Source organism: Acipenser ruthenus, chromosome 2 (assembly GCF_902713425.1).
Source record: "Acipenser ruthenus chromosome 2, fAciRut3.2 maternal haplotype, whole genome shotgun sequence".
In the NCBI taxonomy this organism is placed as follows: domain Eukaryota; kingdom Metazoa; phylum Chordata; class Actinopteri; order Acipenseriformes; family Acipenseridae; genus Acipenser; species Acipenser ruthenus.
Window position 1 is genome coordinate 66,937,604 of NC_081190.1, and position 22,275 is coordinate 66,959,878.

Sequence of the window (22,275 nt, forward strand, 5' to 3'; positions counted from 1 at the left end):
ACAGTTGCTAACCCACCAGTACCATAGCCCTCCAACCACAACCCCAGTTGGAGTCATACTTTTTGTTAAAGGATCAAAAGCAAAGCCACAGGTATGGCTAATTTCAATGTAGGGACCACCTTGGTGTTTGGATTTTTCCCATGTACTGCTTGCCATGCATTTTTTCACAACTACATTATTTATTTTCTTTTTTTTTATAAATTTAGTCGTTGCCAATTAGTTTTTATTATTTTCTCCCCAATTTGAAATGCCCAATTATTTTTAGGCTCAGCTCACCGCTACCATCCCTGCGCTGACTCAGGAGGGGCGAAGATGAACACACGCTGTCCTCCGAAGCGTGTGCCGTCAGCCACCCGCTTCTTTACACTCTGCAGACTCACCGTGCAGCCGCCTCAGAGCTACAGCGTCGGAGGACAACGCAGCTCTGGGCAGCTTACAGGAAAGCCTGCAGGCGCCTGGCCAGACTACAGGGGTCGCTGGTGCGCGGTGAGCCGAGGACAACCTGGCCGACCTAACCCTCCCTCCCCCAGGGTGACGCTCAGCCAATTGAGCGCTACCCCCTGGAAGCTCCCGTCCACGGTCGGCTGTGGAATAGCCTGGATTCGAACTCGCGATGTCCAGGCTATAGAGCGCATCCTGCACTCGAGCGAGTGCTTTTATTGGATGCGCCACTCGGGAGCCCCACAACTACATTTTTAAACTAATTTTTATGTGTATATGTACAAGTACATGTAGAAAGTAAAGTATTTATGTAACGTACCTAACTTAATGACATCCCTGGGGTTGAATCTTTCCTACCAGTTCATCAAGAAATGTTGTCATTTCGTGCATTGAAAGTTGATGATGGCAAAGTTCCTGTTTCTTTTGTTTAGTCCAGTGTTTTTTTTTTAATTTCACATTCTGAATGCTTTGTAGATAAATGGCATCTCAATTTTGCAGGTTTAAGAGCTTAATTTGACAAATCCTCCTGACAGATAACACACTGGGGCTTTGGGTCGCCCTGGAATCCAGTGCATGTAAATACCAGTGTTAAATATACTGGATTGTATTTATGACACAGAGGCTTTCTTAGAAGGTGGCTGAAATTTGTAACTTCCTGTTTTGGTAATGACGGTGTCAAGAACAGACGGTACACATTATTTTGAGAGGTAGTGTTAAGAGAATTTCCTTTTCACATATAGTCTTGTGAGATATTAAACCTGGAAATTAAACCTGAAATCGATCATTCACACTACACATTCGCATTTTTTGTTTCACATTAACTTCTGTTACTAAGGGCAAATGCAGACTACATACATATCTTATTATATATACTGATGCATAATGAAAACGCAGCAGTCTAAGTTTTACATCAATATCTCATTGGGCACATACATAATGTTACTTACATTTTAAATAGTGAGCTGATAGGTTTGTTGATTGTTTGAGTAGTATTGTTCCTAGGGATAACAAAATACTGAGCTAAAGTCATGTGATTTCATAAAATCGCCAGGTGCTCAGTGTTTGGTATTTGAGTTGAGTTAAAATTGCAAAAATGAGTTGATTAGTTGATTAAGAACCTGTATAAATATCCATTAGAAAAAGATTTTAATTAACGCAAGAACAGCGAAAGATACGACCATGCCCCACTTGAGTAATGAGTTTGGTCTGGTTGCTTTCGGCATGATTGAAGACAGCCTGTCTGTGAGAGAAGTTGCCCGGAGAATGAGATGTTCTGCTTCAACAATCAGCAGACTAGTCCAGAGAAACCAGGAAACCGGCTCTGTGAGGGACAGGTCATGTCCTGGAAGGCAGAGGGTCACCACACCGGGCCAAGATAGTCACATCCGACTGATCTATCTGTATAATCGTTTTCAGACTGCAGTGGCTACAGCATGAGCAATTTCCAGGAAGAAATAACCTGCGCATCAGCAGAATAACTGTAGCTCGCCGTCTGCATGAAAATGATTTGCAAGCTCGGAGGACATTTAGGGGTAACGTTAACAGCTGAGAGACGGAATCACCGTCTTCTGTGGGCCAGAGAACATCTCATGTGGTTGCAGAGAGAGTGGTGGAGTGTTTTATTCACCGATGAATGCCGTTTTGCCCTTGGCAGACCTGACGGAAGACAACGTGTGTGGAGATGTCATGGTGAGCGTTATGCTGACTGTTGCGTTGTTCAAGCCAACTGGTGGGGCAGTGGAAGTGTGATGATGTGGGGAGGAACCTCCTTTAACACAAGAACGTCTTTGGTGCAGATTGAGGGCAGCCTTACTGCTCAGCGATACATTGATGAAGTCCTTAAGGCAACAGTTTTTCACTCTGGGTTTTAAATAGATATTGATCTTTGTCACAGCTTCCTGTTACAGGACAACTCTCTAATGTGTGGCACTCCTTGACCAAATTAGTTGTGAGGAATCTGATATTGATGGGGCAGCAGCCAACATAGGTTACTTTACATTAGCAGTCTGGCACTTCACTTGCAGACTTGTGGAAAGTGTATGTGATTTTGGAGATGCTGTTTGTAGTACTTTTGTTCAGAGTACCATTTCAATCCTTGATATGTTCTGGATTCAATTGATTTTTTTCCCATCTAGGTCAAACAGTAATGGATTGATTATAGAGCAGATTTGGAATAGAAGTGGTAGGAGAAAGATTCCAATTAATATAATAAACTCTGAATAACAAGCTCCTCCTACCTCAGCCATTTTGTTATTGGCTGCATAGTTGATATCTGCAGAATCTACGGTTTTAGCCTAATGCTTTGAGACACAAAGCCAAACTGGGATTTTCTAATAATTCATATTTAAACAAACAGTAGGTGGGCCCAAGTCCTTGTCATAAATGCTAATTACTTCCTGTTGCAACATCTGAATAACAATGTTTAGGTGACCATTTCCCATAACATTAAAAGGAAAATAAACCATTTATTATTTTGGTGAAATAAGTGGAAATATATTTAAAATATGTAGCAATAGTTGTGTTCACATAAAATATTTTCATTAAAAAAAAAAAAATTCCCCACTGTGACAGGGTAGCGTCACGCCCAAGCCGTTACTGGCAGATCGAGAGGCTCGGAGGCACAGAAAGCTGCAAGTTTAGTGCTGAGGCGCAATGTTAATTCACAAATACAGTACATACAAAAACACACATTTAACAAAAATAAACAGCATAAGGCCCAAACCAAAAAGTCTACAAAAACTCGGATATAACGACAGCACAGCAACACGGCAACACATACCTCCACCTCTATCACCAACTCCAAATTAACACCCGTGATCACCTTTTTTATACATCTTCTCCAGCTGCATTCCCACATATTTTGACAGGGAGGAATTTAACCCCCTCCCTACCAACCCAATATTCCCCCCACACACACATTTCAGCCCAGCAGTGCTTTTGCCCAGCCACACCAGCACAATTAGTTTTTTTCAGGTTGTGTTCAAGCATAGGGTGCTACTTAAAAAGCAGTTGCCTGTTTTGGGTTCTCATTCTGTCTATCACACTCTATGGTAAATGATAACTGCCTTAATTTTGCACCAATCTTAACCAAACTTGTATCTTACACTCCTAACCTTCTATAGACATTTCATATTGCATTGATAAACTTTTGATTTTATACAAAAAATATTAACCTTTCACAAACTGTGCAGTTTATTACATGATTGTGAGGACCTTCTGTACATACTGTAACAAGATTGCACTGACTCGGCATCGTGTCCCTTTAAAATTACGACCCAGGACAGAGAAATGGCGTTTTTTTTTTTTTTTTTTTTTTTTTTTTAAGCGCGGTTGCGCTATATTTTAATAAACACAAAAATAAAACAAATACACAAAACAAAACCTAACTCTGTTTGGAGCGCTTACTACACAAGTTTTTCCCTCACTAACTTGCAGGACGGCTAAGCCGTTTACCTGCCAACACAAACACAAACTGGTTTAACACAGCACTTACTATTAGGACTGCTCGGAAGCAGAGCACCTTCCTTCTGCCTCCTTCTACTCAGCAGCCTCGAGTAAACTGACTATTCCTCTTAAATACCCTGCACCTGGTGCCCATTCTTAATTACTACCCAGGTGCAGGGGATAATTATATAATAAAACAATTAAACAATTAAATTAAACAAAAGCAAAACAATCAAACAAAAAAGTGCATTCTCTCACAGGGAGGTTTTAACCCCCTCCCTGCTGTCTCACATTCCCATCTCACATACATACTGCAATATTTCAGATGCAGTACTGCACACTACATATTTATGCACTATTTGTGTTTCCAAAAAATGAATACTAATCTCTTTATTTTCAGAGTTATTTCTGTGGTCACTGCCCAGTGAATCATTTTGGCAAGCTTTTTTGTCGATTTGCATTGCTGAAATGAAACCCCATCGCTTAACAATACCCAGACCTTCTCTCTCTTTCTCTCTTTCTCTCTCTCTCGTGCGCAGTGCAGTGAGCTGCCCTGCACGCAGTGATGGAAATGAGAGTAAACGGATTAGTATCTGTGATGGGTGATACTTTACCCTGCCAGGGGATGTTGGATAATGGTCTGCCACTTTAAGGTGGTGCTCTCAAACAAACCACACACTCACTCACACACACACACGCTGATTACCACATTGTCTCAGAGGGGAGTGCTGGCTTGCAAAGCTTTCAGAATGGCAATGGCTCCTAAAAGCTTAGTGTGCTTTTCTAAGGTGGGAGGGCAGGACAGAGAGAAAGGGAGGCTTTTGTTTATCATGAAAAAAGGGGATGGGATTATTTGAACTTGAAGCTACACTGTCTTAAAATGATTCCTGTAGCAGCTTTTACATGTGTTGCTTCAGAATGTATGATTTAAAAGTTATGGATACATGTAAGCAATACATGTTTCCTTTGCAGTCTGTCTATTATATAGAAATACATGAGGAAGGTAACAACATTTTGGCATGCAGGTGTTTATGTTGTAATATATAAAAAAAATGCAAATCTGCTTACATCAACAGAATCAAATCCCATCAATTAGAGGTTCAAGCATCAATTGTTATTATAATATGTATATTAATAGTTGAGAGAGAGTTTAAATTAAGGGATTTATTATTGTATTTAATCTGGCCATCACAGGAATTTAGTTTAATCCAATTCTATTTTATTTAGAATTGACATGGAGGCTGTGCAAAGAGGCCGAACTTTGCTGGGGACCCCGATGAGGGCGTCACATTGACTGTGACGCTGCCAGGGTGGGGGGTGGGAAACCGGCAGGGGTTGCTTCTCCTCATCGCACAACAGCGAACCCTACTGGCCAGATGCAGAGCACACCTCTGCTCTGGATTGCTCAGCGTAAAAGTAATTCTGGCTTTAGGCTTGTGAGATTGGAGAATGCTCACACGCCCTCAGAACGTCTGTGCTGTGTGGGGACGTGTTGCGGTGAGGAGAAAAAAAACATAATTGGACTTTCCAAATCGGAGGAAAAATAAATAAAAATAATTGGTCACTCTAAATTAAAAAGAAAATAATAATAATTGACTTGGAATTCTTGTTCCTAGTATTTACTGCCTTACAACAAAAAAAGAAAGATTGTAGAAGGTATTTTAGGTGACAAGTTGGTGAACCCTTTATTTTATATAATGTGCTGAAACCAAATATGTTGTTTACCAATTATATTTGGTCATCTTGATATATCAATTATCGAGATGTCTACTCCCATGTTTTTAGCCTATACAAACTCTGTGTAGTTATTAGTATAAAAGGCAATATATAATGTAATTTAATCATTGTTCTCTGAAAGAACGATTTGCAAGTGTTTTTTACTGGTCAAACTCTCCTTTGTATTCTCAAGGGGATGCTGGCAGGATAATCTTTAACCTATACTCCAAAAACAAACCTGATCTGTCACAAACCCTGTGCCAAGAAGGCATACACATGTTTCTAAATAGGTAGAGCTATTTTAAATGTTGTGTAGGAAGAAAATGTCAGCAAATGTAGTCACAAAGTACTGTAATTCTATTTCTGAGGCAGAAATACTCTCCTACCTTGTGTTGTCGTTGTATGTCAGTAACCTAGCTTCAGGTCGTAAGGTATTTTATGTTCTTGACTGTGAATGGGATATCTGGATAGCTACAATTCATTTCTATAATCTTCATACAATATTTGCAAAATAATGAGAAAGTTGCTAAAATGTATTGTTTCTGCCATCTTGTACCAAGTTTACTTATTTAGTTCACAAGCTTCTTAATAAAGAGATACATACAATCAAATAATACATACAATCAACCTAATATTTTGTCTCCAGCTAGCAAACTTCAGGTTTGACAAATACCAGTTCATTAATGGATTTTAATATCCCTTGCTAATGTACAGTATATAGCCAGTGCCCCTGTCCTATGTATATTTTATTAAATATTTACAGAATTAACAAACTAATGTTGTTTCACAGTTCTCTATATGGCTGAAATTGTGGCATAACAACAAACAAACAAAAACCAAAAAAAACTCTTGCTTCCTGCTTGCCATATAATATAATAAATAAGGCCGCCACAAATAAATTGTCGAGAAAATCCATAAAGTGCAAATTAGCATTAAATACATTTTGGATCATTGAAGAGCTGACAAGTTTGTCATTTATTTCCACTTGGTTTGTGTATTGTTTTGCAATTGTATATTAACTGAATAACTTTCCGGTCAATTATCAAACAACACAGCCTTGACTGTTGTATTTTTCTTATACTGTAATCTTTCTGCAGTATGGAAGGCAGTGTGTGCTTAAAATTGCATTATATGCAAATTAGCCATGTTGCTCGGTACTCCGCCACAGAAGCACAAATAACTTTCCCTTACTTGAAAGAGTGTGTTATGTACTGCTGTTAAATGTGGAGTACCATTTAAACCCCAGTTGTTAGGTACAGGCCCACCGAGAGGGCGGGGAGGACTGAGAAATTTCCTCGCATATCATATGGAGCTCTTTTTCATTTGCCATTTTTTAAACTGTCGCGCAACTTCTGGTGAGGAGGTAAATAAGTGCAAGGTATTTTTGTCATTTCAAACAAATACGAACATCTGATTTTTTTATCTGAATTAATGTCAAACAGTATTCCTTCGAATATTCGAATATTTGTTCAGCACTAGTTACAAAACACCAACATCACCATATATATTTTTTTAAACATAGTCTTATTCACAAAAAAAACCACCAAGTGATAGCTGGCATCAGTCGACAATTCGTGCCTTTTTTAGATAAGACACAAACTGTTTAGTTCCAGGTAATGATACAAAACTATATGCATGTGTTTAAATGTAAAGAATGACTAGATGTACAGTATTAAAACACTGCTCTTTAATTCACTGTTAGTTTTCTTTCTTTTTTTCTTGCACTCGTAATGTGCTGTTTTAGGCAAACGTGAAACCCGGTTTACATCACGATGCGCTTTATATCGCAAATTATACCTGCATGTCAATCATTTTATAAAGCGGGTTCATCTGTATTTTGCTTGGGAAGGCACGGTGTTTAAATGTTGCTGTTCCTTTTATGGCAGCCTTAATCAGTAGTATATATTGAGTGAGTAAATGTGTACAAATTATAATCCTACCATCTATTTCAGACACACAGTAAATACATTGCCAACAAATGAAAGTGTCCTCTGTGTCTGCCACATTACTGCAAAAGCCCTTTCTTAGAACTTAAATGGTTTGGTTGCATTGTACGCAGTGATGGCCAAGTAAGGAAGCATAGCCCTTAAAATGAGTCCTAATGATTGTGCTGTATAATCATACACTCTGTTTTTAAAAACATTGCACATTATCATTTGTATTGGCTGCACAGATTGTATGCCCATCCCCCCATCTACCCTGTTCTAACTCTTCAGCTGCTTTGTGAGTTATTGTTTTTTGATTTATTTTTTTTTTGCAACCTGGCTGTGTTTTTATATTGGCCAGTTGGTCCGAGCTTCCCAAGGGCTTTGACTTTTGGAACAGGGTAGTAGTGCAACTGGCTCAGTCATGTTTGCTGTGAATTGATATTGGAAAAAGGGAGTGGCAAGCTTAGACAGGCTTGGTGATGGCACAGAGGCTGCAGTTCTGAAGTGTACCCTCCTGATGGATTCATCACGGTTCATGTCCCTAGTAACACACACACACAGAGATACAGTACAGTAGTGTTTACTGTATTTGTGAAAATCTGTGCTCATTCATTGTAAACCTGTTATCCCATGCAAAGATGATTGTTGTCTATTTGTTAACAATTTGATTTCTTACCAAGAGGGAGAAAAATAGATACAAGTTGCATAAACGCATGTGGGTCTACTGCTTTTTTTTTTTTTTTTTTTTAATTAAATCATTAATATGATTTTGTTACATCAAGAGCCTTGATTTAGTGATCTGCAGTGCTGGTATTTAGATCATTTGAATAAACTCATGGTCGGCTTAGATTCTGGCATCCACTGTAGTCTGAATGCTGATGTAAAACTTGAAAGAACTGGGTTTAAATGTCCTCGGGTTGAAGAGATCATAATGATCTGTATCCCCTGTTTCTGTAAATTGAGCTGTGCTGTAAAGAAATTGCAGTGCCAGTGATCAGGATAAACTGATGAACTGGACAGTCTGGACTATCGCAGCAGCCCAAGGTTAGAACTGTTGATGCTGCTCTATGTGTGCAGAACAGTACAGAAAAAGCGTTGTGTGCGTTTCATAGTGCTGTACAGCTGGATGGCTTCAGTCTATATTCAGGATTGTACTGCTGCTGATGTAGGGGATGGTTACTGTTATTTTCAGTCCATTGTGTCTACTTCCTCTGGGTCAGGGGTTATTGGAGCAGGGTGGTGTAGACGGAGATGGAAAGCTGACAGGAAAGTAGCCAGACTGAACAGTGCAAGGCAGACTCCAGAGCTAGACGCAGGCACCAGCACCACTGCATATATTGATCCACTCTGCCAGCATCAAAACAAGGTAAAAGCACAACACATTTCACTATGTAATTGGCATTATTGCAAATGTATTGGGTGCTTTGCCTATGCTAAATCTGCAGTACAGAAATGGCATCCAGCAGCATGTGAAGTTGCTTCTTTAAGACTTGGATATGTTCCTGCGGTGACAAAAACAAGCTCAGGCTTTGTTTTTTAAAAACAACACTGCTCTTTTGGTTGTGTTTTGTATTTATTTATTTATTTCTGTTAATATAAGGAATACAAATACATTTTTGGAAGGTAAAAATGCCATGTGGTGTGGGGTTGGGAAAACAAAGTAACCGTGAGGCAGGAAATCTATAGAAATGTAGCATCTGTTATGTAATCCAAAAATGCACTTTCAAAAGATACAATGTCAGTAGGAAGAGATGGAGTGATTTGTAATGCAAACCTGCTACAGTAGTTGAGTTCAAAAGATTCCAGGTCATTTCTAAAAGCTTGGCTTCCTGCACAATCATCTCAGGAAAAGGTACCAAAAATTACAGGGAGTAGAAGTATGGGACTGTACAGTACCTTTGTTAGTTCTTTTACATTTTTGGCATTTGTAGAACAACTGTTTTCATATTGTTCAAAGCCTAACACTTAAATCATTTAAAATTGTGTTTTAATAATTTATCTATTTTAAAGTGCTTGATTGGGCTGTACATAGTGCGTGCATTATGGGATAACAACTTATTTTTTATACATGTTCTATGTAAATTATTAAAGAATGGATAGCCTTCTACAATTCTGTCAGACCTCATTTTTGTTTGAGGGCATGGCAGTTACTAGGTTGCCGATGGAAAAGCAAGCAAGCTTTTATTTAAGCTGGTCCTACTACACAAGTTTTAAGGTTTCTTGGCCTAAAGTGCTTTATCGTTCATAGTTCTTCACTCCATTGCTAAGCCAACCCTATTTGTCTACTTTGTAGCCTAGATTCTGTACATATCTAACTGACTGACAATCGCAACCCCCAGATCACTGGCACCCTTTATTCCCTCACTGGGCGGCAGTGAAAGCAAGTTTCTTTCACCACTCATGTCTTATTCCCACGTGAATCCAGACACCTGCAGGTAGAACTGTTTAAAAAAAAAAAAAAAAGAAAAGCTGTCTTTGTTTCGTCTCCAGTCACATACTGTTTTTTCACCATTGCAATTAACATGTATTTCGGCAAATTCAAAAATGCACAATTTCAAACCAGTTGAGTAGCATTTTCGTTTTTTGTCTGACTGTACTACTTTATTCAGTCTCAAAGCCACCTGCATTATGGTAACATTGCAGTTACAACGAACGGAAGACTTTAAGTTTACTGCTCGGCTTTCTAACCAATAGGTGTTTGCTACGGATCCCAGGGGCGGGTTCAGTCTGAATGTTGACAAATCAATGGCTCGGGAGGGTGGGAATAAGGACATTCATAGAGACTGACAGCTGTTGTGTTAACAGTGAAGCAGTATAGCTGTGACGTTTTGAGAGGAGGTCAGTCAAGAGTCTGAAAGCTTGCATTTAACATTCAAAATGACTAAGGCTATTGAGAGTAACAAATTAAAACTTTTAAGTAGAACAGTGATTTTGTGTTTCTACCTAGCAACATGACCTGAATGCCATAGATCCTGAAAACATAAATCGGGTTGTTGACAGTTAAGTTTATAACCGTGGCTGTAGTAATCCCATTGTGGCACTGGTACAGTAGTTTAATATTTGACACACCGGTGCATATGTTGCACTGGTGTATTAGTTGCTGCCCCCTTTTTAAGGGCTCTCAAAAATGCCTAGAAAATCAGCTTGTACAACGTTTTTTTACGGTACATGTTTTTGTTTTTAAAAAGTATGTGACAGGCCCTGCCAATGTAGCGACCACTCTAAATCTGTTATCTTGTAGTGCACATTATATGTCTTGTATGTTCATCTAGGCTGTAAATGCTGTCTAGCAACTGGGCTGACCTGTCCTGCTTGTTTGCATTGTTTAGTAATATCATTTGTCCCTATACCATGGACATGAAAGCCCTGGCCTAAAGGGTGGGATGGTCAAGTTGCATCGTTAAGTTTCAGCTCAAGTTATGGCAACAATCCTCCTTTTGGTATGCTTATGAACATTGAAGTCACTGAAACAAAACTGTAGTGGACTAGTGTGGTCCTGCTACTTCTCAGTTTTGTTCTATTGACTTCGTAGTTGGAACACTATGTCCCAAGGATGATTTGTTTTTGTTCACAAAACAATCAATGTATAGTTTGCTTTATCATATATGGGCTGCTACAATACCTTACATCGGTATGGTTAATGAACAAGATCAAATTGCATTAAGAGAAACATACAGTGTGCCTTTTTAAGATCAGATACGGTAGTGTGCAAATATATTAGAACACTCAAGATTTGTCATTTTTGTCCTTTTATATACAGTACTGTGCAAAAGTTTTAGGCAGGTGTGAAAAAATGCTGTAAAGTAAGAATGCTTTCAAAAATAGACATGTTAATAGATTATATTTATCAATTAACTAAATGCAAAGTGAGTGAACAGAAGAAAAATCTAAATCAAATCCATATTTGGTGTGACCACCCTTTGCCTTCAAAACAGCATCAATTCTTCTAGGTACACTTGCACACAGTCTTTGAAGGAACTCGGCAGGTAGGTTGGCCCAAACATCTTGGAGAACTAACCACAGTTCTTCTGTGGATTTAGGCAGCCTCTGTTGCTTCTCTCTCTTTCTGTAATCCCAGACAGACTCGATGATGTTGAGATCAGGGCTCTGTGGGGACCATACCATCACTTCAGCTATTTAGCTTCAGAATCACACATTAAATGAAAGGCTACTACAGAGGCTGCTGAACAGAACGTAAAATAAACAGCTTTCAGAAAACACTGGAAAGTCAGCGCAGACAAAAAGTATTCCTGTCAGTTGTAGCCAAGTTAAATCTGTACTACAGGTACGATCTAGCACAGCCACCTCGCTTCAAACAACCTGCTGCTTACTTTTTAAACACAGTTAGAATTTTAGACCCGAATAGGCACGCTTTCTTTGTTTTAACTCGTTACTAATAAAATAAATTATTGGATGGGACAAATAACATGACAACGAACGTGCTGCATATATTGCCTTTATTAAAGAATGCTCTTGTGTAACCGAGTTTTGGGACTGTTTCTAATCGATTTCCACATCTGTATAACTTGGCAATGCTTTGCCTTACACTTCCAACCAATTCAGTGGATGCAGACGTGCAATCTCAATGTATGGGCAAGTCCAGACCAGACAGAGAATGTCGGCAGCAACCGCTGGGGGATGTAGACCCCTACCTATCGGTACTAGTGCTACTTTAGCTGCATCAGTGCTGTTTGAGGTTATTTGTTATAGAGCCTATTCTGGGTGAGGGCTTTAGATCTCTCCTGGTTTCTGTTTATGTATGGTCTACACATTGCACTGCTTACAAGCTTAATCGATACTTTTGTTGTGCACAGGTTCTAAACTGCCTTTTTTTCTAATTACAGGCCCATAATGCAATAGTCACTGTAGTTTTTGCTTGGTTCTCAGCGTGCTTGTGTAAAAAATAAAGTGCTGATCATAATCTTGCATAACTGAATTTAACAGTTTTGTGGGTTTTGATTCTGGGTTAAAAACAACAAAAAAAGAACAAAATCAATTTGAATGCTCTGTTGGGACTTGCAACAGGGGCAGCAGAGCTTGTAACCGTGTCTCTCGCAGATTTTTATTGTAGTTAAGGGTCGGGTATCAGATCTAAAGTTAGAAATGACAGCCTTCAGGACTGGCCAGTGTGACAATGGATGGAAAACAGGAAATTTTCCCCCAGCATGTGTGTTGGGAACAGATGACCAGGATGATAAGCCAGTGAAGTGGAAACTTCCACAGCCTGTTTTTTCCTTATTTTTGCTGGGGTTTAAAATAAAGACGCTGTTTCCTGGAAAACAGAAAATGTGGCCTCTTACTCAGATTTAGGAGCCATTATATCGGTGTAGCAGGATAGTCCTAAGAAGTTCCTTTTGAGCTTCACCTGGTGGACAGAGTTGCTTTTTCAGGCTCAGGGACACTCAGATTTGATTTTCTTTTGTTCAGTTCTAAATGTGGAAAAACTTAGTGTTACAAAGTTCAGAAAAAGCCATTTAGCTATGAAAGTATTGTTTAGTTTTTATAATAATATCTTGGTTAACAATGTATGTATTTATGTTTATGTACTCCTGTATGGAATTAATATTCTTTAGACCTTTGTTTAGTGTTTCCATTGACAGTTCAGTGTTAGCTGTATATATCCTAGTTTGGTGTTATTTTGCATGTGGTTTGTGGTTGACGATACAGTCTTAGTTACTGAGAAGTGATTTACAGTCGGCACTCGCATAACTGACCCTATACAATTTTGACTTCAGTGACGGGTAAACGGGTGTGACGCGTATCTGAGTATTTTACTTTGGCCCATTGCATCCCATGTTTGTTTTCAGGGAACACAAAAAAGATACAATATCAAAAATACATATCTGAAAGGACTGTGTTTTAAAGTAAGTAGGCTTCCATTTAGATATACTGTATTGGTTTTGTTGGTACAATACTATATTTTCAACAGAAGTAGTATTTTACTCAGAACGATATGATTCTGAAAATATCATTTGCCATAAGAGACGACACGCAGACTGTAAATACAATACATACTTTTTAAATCCGGTACGTATTGTAGCAGTATGTAAAATTCCCTGTTAATGACCCAACAGCAAAATTAAATCAAAATGTTACCCATGCACGGAACTGCGTAAAACGTAAAAGCAATGCAATTTAGCAAAAAATTAAAAAAGAAAAGTAACACAGTTTCCAGAATTAAAACAGTATCACAGTTATAAAAAAATACATCACTGTATCAAAAACTGTTTAATGATTTAACATTACCGTAGCTTGTCTCGTTCGCTTTGTTTTGGCTGCATTTTTGTCAGGTGATAACTGGAGGAAGCGCTGTGTAACTGGGCCAAAGCCGGGTCAGATCTGTGCTAAAGTGTATGGCCCAAAATGATGAGAATTTTTTTTATCTGCTCAACTCTGAGCCAGTTCAGGGCCAAGTTGTAAGTGTAAAAACACTATTGGTGTTTTGTTTTGAAGCATGCCATGCAACCATACAAGAGGAAACCCTTCTACCGATTTCCAAGATGTTGGCTTATCAGGTATACAGAAAGAAAGCACAGGAAGTGACTGCAGATCTCGAAATGTAAACCGTGTCCACAGGAAAACCTCACACATCCAGGCTGCTGGAGCATGGTTAAAAATAGAGGCAGGCTCTAATGACTTTTTTATTTTTTGAAAGCTTTGAAAGGCACAGAACGGAACTCAATGTTATTACAGGTCTCTTGTTCAATATACAGCTTCTCTCTATCGCTCTCTTTCTCTCACATATATATATATATATATATATATATATATATATATATATATATAAAACTTTAGTCAATAACGTTTGTGCTCAAGGGCTAATGGGTGCTGCATCTACAGTAGCACGGCGTGTCTTTCAACATGCTGGGAACGGCAAGCAAGAACATGGTCATTGGTTACTGTATTTCTCTTCATACTTGTGTAGATGGCTTCTTCACATTCTGTACTGGGATTTTATTAGAGCACTGGGTATCAAAGTGCAAAGTGGGTGATTATTAGGGTACATGCGTCTAGTAGGTATCACAAACAGAACCAAGATTTACTGGTCCACTGGATACAATTTGGTATCATGGTGCTAATTTGTTCAGGGGCACTAGCTTCTGTTCGGTGTCACAGTTCAGCGTAAGCTGGTTGTTTTGGGTTTTTTAATTTTTTTTTTATTCTTGGGACATATTTAAGAAAATGGATTACACAAAGGCTGCGGTGGGGGGGGAGGACTATGCCTTTATGCCTTGAGTATGTGTATGTTCTTGGTCTGTAGCTCTCTGCATAATGGTCTCGTCCTGTCTAATTTAGTGATTTGGTGGCTGTTATTGGGTCATGCAGTGTCTGGAAGAACTGATTACACTGAAGAAGGAAATTGGTGCAGGGAGAGGTCAGGTTGTTGCTGAATACAAACCCTCATGCTATTGATTTAAGTCAGGAGTAGTGGAGAGCAAGCAGCTATCCAAACAAGCACATCACAAGCGTTTTGACTTTTGTATTTAAAGGTATGTGGCCCCCGGTATATCACCTTTCTTTCTTTTTTATTACTTTGAAGAGGTAGTGTGGAAGGAATTGCTGGTCTTTAATTTTTTACACAGAACAAATAAAATAGAAAATTTACACTTGCAGAGCTGACATTTTCTTTAATGTGCAATATGTTAATTAAAGTATCCATCAGTAATGGTAATTTCTTTACATTCAAGCTGTGCTTTTATAGTTTGTACACCATGCAGCCTGCATTTCTCAGAAACTGTTACAGTAGCCTCTAAATGCACATTTTTAAATTATGTACAGATGCTTAAGTTTGTGTGAGAGAATACTCTGGAGATTTGGATACTAAATGTAAAACGTAGCATACAGTAGCAGTGTTATTTTTCTGCATATCCACATCTACAGTATTTGCACATTGCTAAGCACCTGCTACCACTTATGCAGAACCAGAACTGTTTGAAAGAGCAATGGGATTACACACATTTTAAAAACATTTGCAACCTAAATAACTGTTAAAATCTCAATATGCAGTAGTACTATAGTACAAAATACATTGCTGCCCAGTTAACTCAGATGACTGTGTGCTGCACCATTAGGATGTAAATATAGAACAGCCATAAGAATCTCAGATATTTTCAGATAACAAAGAGTGATTTATGTGAGATGGTTGTAAAAGCATAGAGGGACTTTTGTCCTCCCCCCCCCCCCCCATTACCAAGGCCACTGATATCAGTCTTTTTGGTCTCGCTGCTATTACGCTTTTTATTCTGCTGTTTTTAAATTGCTCATTGTTCCGTAATCCAGTGGGCCTTTGTCTCGCGCTCGGTTATCTGTGCCGTTTTATGTAATTGCTTTTGTTTTGGCTTGTTGTGAGTGCCAGATTCACTGAGAGTGAGTCACCTCATGGCTGACAACAACACTCAGCTCATCGGATGGCTTAGAAAACACACAGGTGGCAGGGCAAGCTGATCTTGGTTCTTTTTTTTGTGTTTTTATTGTCTGCATAACTAGATGTTTTTTATGAGTGACATTAGTTGCATACAGTAGTTTACACAGATGTGTTTTATCCTGCTTATAATTAAATTAAATTGAAATAAATGTTATCCTGCACAAGATTAATTAGTTTCTGTCATTAAATTAAATGTAATGAACAGAAATCAAACACAAGACTGTCACTGGTATTTGATTATTCACAGACTTATTGTTGTATACTGTACATACCAATACTACAGTGTGTAGTAAATAAGGACTGGAGAGAAGGGCTATAGTGTAAAATTATTGACCCGAGGGAAGACTATTGTTACCGACAGGGGGCTGTCGGTAACAATAGTCTTCCACTGGGGCATATCATTTTCCACTATAAGCTGAGTCTGAAGTACTTTTAATATACAGTGCCTTGCGAAAGTATTCGGCTCCCTTGAACTTTGCGACCTTTTGCCACATTTCTGGCTTCAAACATAAAGATATGAAACTGTAATTTTTTGTGAAGAATCAACAACAAGTGGGACACAATCATGAAGTGGAACGAAGTTTATTGGATATTTCAAACTTTTTTAACAAATAAAAAACTGAAAAATTGGGCGTGCAAAATTATTCAATGAGTTAGTCAAAATAATGAGAGGCAAGGTTGGATAGTCAATATGCCTTTATATACTGTAAAGCCATTTTTGGCACGAATAAGTGTAATAACAGAAAAAAAAACTAAAGTTTTTTTCTTTCTTTTGTAGTATGTTTTTTGTAATTCATTTTCTGTCATTACAGAAGTTCCAGAAGTTCCACCTTCATCTGACTTGCCATGCCTAATATAAAGTTCTGCAGAAGCAGTGAAATTGGTAAATGAGAATTCAGAACACATATCATCGGATAATAAACAGATACACTAGGCATAATCATAATGAATAAAGAATTCCTTTAGAATGTATGTGATGAACATGAACAGTACTGTATGTCCTGCAATTAACATTTTCTATTGAGCCCTAACTAACAAATCCCAGGCAGTCAATAACGGTTACTGTAGAAATAAGAGAAGAAAATATAAAAGCAGTACAGTCAGCGTGTTGGGTAATGACTCGCATGTCTCCAGACAAATGTAAACGATTCACTTCAATGACGCAACGTTTAAATGCAGAAATAGTTTATGAAAAAGAGAGGCGATAGCAAGTTTACGGCTAGTGCAATATGTTTAACAAGAAACTGTTGAAATCTCTTGGTTTAAACACCAATGACAAGTGTGCACTCTAAAAAAAATGATGACCTAGAAGCTGTTTGTTTTGGGACTGTGTTGTCTGTATTTTTTTGTAATATGTACACTTTAATAAAGAGTCTTGTGTTAGTTTCTTTTTTTTTTGTATCTAGGCTGTTTGGTCCATATTCACCAAACACTGATAATGTAAGAGCTTCTACTGTGCTGTACTATTTGCTGGTTCTAAAAGAAGTTACCCGTTTGTTCTTTCTTTTACAAAACTGGTGGCTCTAACATCAATTTGCAATTACCTGATTTATCCTAGGATAATCAAAGCATCTCTGAGCTTGTCTTGACTGCAGACAAAGCAGAAAAATGAATAGGACAACATGGTCTGTCATTTTAAATAAAAAGTCCCAAAATTGCATCACATCATTGTTTCTGTGTATACCCAAATTTTGCAACAGTAATAGTATAGTTTAGTAAGATAGATACTGTGTAACACCCACTTTTAAAAGAGGTATATTTGAGTTATAAACTGTCCTATAAGAAGTCCCTTTTTAATGTGTAGTAATTTTTTTTAAGATTATCATTAATGCAACATTTCTAGTAGAGTGATCTGTTTCAGTTACTTTAATTGTTCATATGCAACTTGCTTTGTATTTAATTAATTATTTACTTCATCTGATATTAAATGCCAGCTTTGCTTTTTTTTTTTTTTTTTTTTTTTTTTTAAATTGGCCAGCTCATCAGTTAAATAATTAAAGTGAACGTTGTAGTTAGTACATCCAATCTAAGGGAGTGTATATTTTGTTGTCAGATGAAAGAGTAACTGTGCAGCGAGGAATCTCTTTCTGATTAGATCTTTCCATAGAAGAGTTCTTATCAGCTTGTGTTAGCTAGGAAAGAGTGGCCATTAGCAGAACTTCATAAGGCTGATTAGGATTCTACAGGGGAATTGTCAAGTAATCAAGAAAAACTGCACAGGTGGACTTACGACTTTTCAAGGGCTATTTATATAGAGCAGAGCGCCTGCTTATCCCTGTGCACTATTCAGAGCGCCGGTTATCTTAAACAGAAAAACTGCATATTTTTGACGAGCAGAGATAATCCAGGCCTGGCTGGCACTGCCATTTCCATTAGGGAAATGGAGTCGCACAAAACCATTTTCTGCTTGATGAGGGTCGTCAATTTTAGAAAGATCATCTCAGTTACCGACAACCTGGGACATTCTTGTATGGGATGTACAGAAGAGATTACAAAAACCTGTATTTTTTTTTTTGCTTCCCCCTTTTCTTGGTTAACAAAACAGATGGTTTTCTAATGGCTGACAGAAGGCAAGTACCTGCTACTGGTCATTAATATTTAATCAGGATCAGGGTCACATGCTGCCAAGTTTGCAAAACAGAGCAGCTACTGGGATTTACACACTTGGCCTGTCTCATTGTTTACTGGAAAAGGCTGGCACGGTACACAATTGGCTTACTGAATGAACCAAAGTCATACGCTGGAGCTTAACCTAATTTGATCAGGGGAACTAAGAGGTAGGTATAAACAGGTTTATTGTTATACTCGGCGCTGCTTTTCGTTAGCAAACAGGATACTTTTAATGGTTTTACAAAAGTATTATGCTACTGTAGTTACAAGACAGCATTATTATTTAATACTTGACATACCATTCATCAGGAAGAAAAACTGTTTGTTTTTTAATACTAACGTGGCGATTTTCTAAATAAATAATACAAATCACTATTTAATTTGTGTACACCTGGCAGGTTCCACTCTTCTGAATTAACCTATTTTAGTCTCCATGTAGCCAACCACCTTTTTTTTGCTGTTCTTAAATTTCTGCTCGCAGGCAATTCACAGCTGGAGGCTGGTGTAAATATGTGTGTACTTATTTATTTATTTATTTATTTATTTATTTATTTTTCCAGAAGCACAAACACACTTGACACTGACATATGTGATTGATTACCAGCAACCTGTCATGAACATTTATTATTAGTGTTTATCTGGAATTGTTGTTTGAGGGAATTGTAACTCTTTGTGTAACACTGAAATGTAAATGCAGCACAGCACACACAATGCCTAGTTGACAGTAGCAGAGAGGTTATAATAAATATGAAAACACTATAAATTGAAAACAAGTTAATAAACAGGATCAAATGACTACTCCTAATATGTTTAACACTAATTATCTCAAGTTGTTGTTGTTGTTACTTTGACATAATAGTGTTCCGTAGAGCAGATTTTACATCAAAGCCTGAATTCAGTAGCTTCCATTTAGACATTGAATTTAACCACCATATTGTGTCGCACAGAACGTAGTGCTTTTGAGATCAGTGATGACTGTTTTAAAACCATCCTGTTAAACAGTCCTAATGCTGACAGGGTCTTTTTTGTTTTCAATGTATTATTTAAATGTTCTGGTTTCTTTGTTTGAACCCAAGAATGTTTACAAACCTGCATGAAGGCTCAATATTACACAATGGCATATGACCTCAATTGGAGAAAAATGTGTACTGCAATTTGTACTTTTAAGAGAAAAAGAAACAGGGCTCCCGAGTGGCGCATCCAGTATAAAGGCACTCCGCCCGGAGTGCAGGATGCACCGTAAAGCTTGGAGATCGTCAGTTCGAATCCAGGCTGTGCCACTGCCGACCGTGGCCAAGAGTTCCCAGGGGGTGGCACACGATTAGCCAAGCACTGCCCAGGCAGGGAGGGTTTAGGTCAGCTGGGGAGTCCTTGGCTGACCGCGCACCAGCGACCCCTGTGGCTGGCTGGGTGCCTGCAGGCCTACCTGTGTGCAATTCAGAACTGTGCGGTCCTCCGGCACTGTAGTTCTGTAATGGCTTCACGGCGGTCTTGCAGTGCGAAAAAGAAAGCGGATGGCTGACGGTACATGCTTCGGAGAACGTGAGTGGTCATATTTGTCTATCTGGAGTTAGTGCGGGGATTGCAGTGGTGAGTCGGTTTGAATAATTGAGCGTTCCAAATTGGGAGAAAATCGGGGGTAAAATAATTGGAGATTCCAAATTAAAAATAATAATAAAAAAGAAACAATACATTCTGAGAAGGATAATGTGCTGGAGCAACCCAGATTGTAAAGGTTTTTTTTTTTTTTTTCATTTGCAGTCTAATGAATAAAGTGGGTTATAGAAGAACAATCACTTTTTTATGTTTAATTTAATTAACAATATTGAATAAACGTTTTCTTATGAGGCAGTGTTCCTGCAGGTTATATACAGTAGCACTGTAATTTTTTTTATATTAAAGGCCTGGGCAGTGCTCTCTCTCTGTATCTCAACACTGTTAAAATGACGGTTGAATTCTCTGTCCATATCTGACTGGAGTTGGGGTACAAAGTCAGTAATGCACTGTATCCGCCCCTGTGTCTGGGGAGAGTGCCTCGTCATCCCACAGTACCTCCCTGACCTAGTGCCTTGCCTCCAGGGTTTAGTGACTGGTTAGGTGCAGCAGATGAAAAGAGGTCATTGGCTTTGCTGCAGGGGCAGAGGTCATCTGCTGACTTCTGGTCCTTCAGATCAGTAAATTGGTTGCAGTGGTGAGGCAACGCTTTAATTGGGATTTCCAAATAAGGTTTAAAAAAATGTTTGTGTGTGTGTGTGTGTGTGTATGTATGTGTATATATATATATATATATATATATATATATATATATATATATATATATATATATATATATATATATATATATATAATAAACTCAAACATAAATTATTTGCATATTTTGAACCCCATGCCTATAAATTACAGCAACTGCTCAATTACTGTAAAGTACTGTAATCACTAGTTATCATACAAGGTTATGGGAAAGTTCCAAATTATTTCAAGGAATATGTGACGGAATTTTAAAATGCTTCCTAAGGGTAATTGAAGAAGTCTAAGTTAAGTAAATGCAACATTATTGTGCAACTGTGTACCGTAATAGGGTGCCAGTGGTTGCAAATAATGAACAGCTGCCATGTGTTGACTATACAGTTATTTGAAATAAGTGCTAGAATACCGAGAACTATCAAGTGTATGGTTAGTCCTTCGGATGAGACGTAAAACTGTGGTCCTATTGTAAGTGACTCTGCAGCAGCAGTTGTGATGCATAGTTAACCCTCTGGATAAAAGTGTCTGCTAAATGACAAAATAATAGTAGAGTGAAGCGTGGCTTTTAATGAACAGTGAGTTAACCTCTGTCTCTGAATATTGCTGCAGTATTAACCCTCCTACCTGTCTTGTCATGAAGAGGTCTTGGGTGGGTAGAAACTATGTGATTCATAACATCAGCTTTGTCAGGTTGACTTGTTACTCTTTTAAAGGCAGTTCAATCTTCAAGTTCTGCATGCACAGTTCTTGACGTTTTTGAGATCATTTTCATTTTAACTTTTCTACTATTCATTAAAATATATATATATATATATATATATATATATATATATATATATATATATATACACAAATGTTTCTTTTGTATGGATAATAACCCCCCCCCCCCCCAAGCCTCACATAGTTTTTAATCATAGTCAACGGAGACAACTGGTTGCCTCATCTGCAAAGTGTTATTTATGCTACAACACAGGTAGGGTCACTTTAGGGGAAAGCTGGATTGGAGAGCACATTTGGTTGCCTCGTCCTCAACAGTGTACACTGTGTGTTAAATATAACATAAAGCCCCACCACTGCGTATTTGATAGTGTGCAACTGTATATTAAGTTGCACACTATCAAATACAAGATTTAGGAAGTAGTTATAGTTAAGAGCTGTAGTAGAATATGGCAAGGTATGGAGCAGTTCAGTGCAAGTACAAGCTGATGCAAGTACTGGTACAACTGGGTGCCATGTAGTCCATTATAGTCGAGAGTTGAGTTTTACAGATGCTGTCTGAACAGGTGTGTCTTGAGGAGGCACCGGAAGGTAGTCAGGGACTGGGCAGTCCTGATATCCGTGGGTAGGTTGTTCCACCACTGAGGGGCAAGTGGAAGCTCTAGAAGTGGGGGAGCGGAGGGGGGGTACAGCTAATATGCCGGTGGTGGAGGGGGCGAGGGGGTGTAGGGAGGGAGAAATGATGGTCTG

At 38.4% G+C, this 22,275-nt stretch overlaps 1 protein-coding gene across 8 annotated transcripts in view; it reads left to right on the forward strand.

The window, feature by feature from the left end:
• The window catches only part of LOC117408987 (GRB2-associated-binding protein 1-like), an 87,129-nt gene that overhangs the window by 23,583 nt on the left and 41,271 nt on the right, over positions 1-22,275 (forward strand). For 4 of the 8 annotated variants that reach the window (XM_058999294.1, XM_058999295.1, XM_058999296.1 and 1 more), the window contains exon 1: positions 8,641-8,895. The exons of 3 other annotated variants lie outside the window; for them this stretch is intronic. In XM_058999294.1, the coding sequence (XP_058855277.1) occupies positions 8,656-8,895 (240 nt within the window). In that variant the 5' untranslated portion in view covers positions 8,641-8,655. Of the gene's footprint in view, positions 1-8,640; positions 8,896-18,608; positions 18,732-22,275 lie in introns of those variants that run through there. One more of the 8 variants, XM_034014480.3, reaches the window with a different exon arrangement.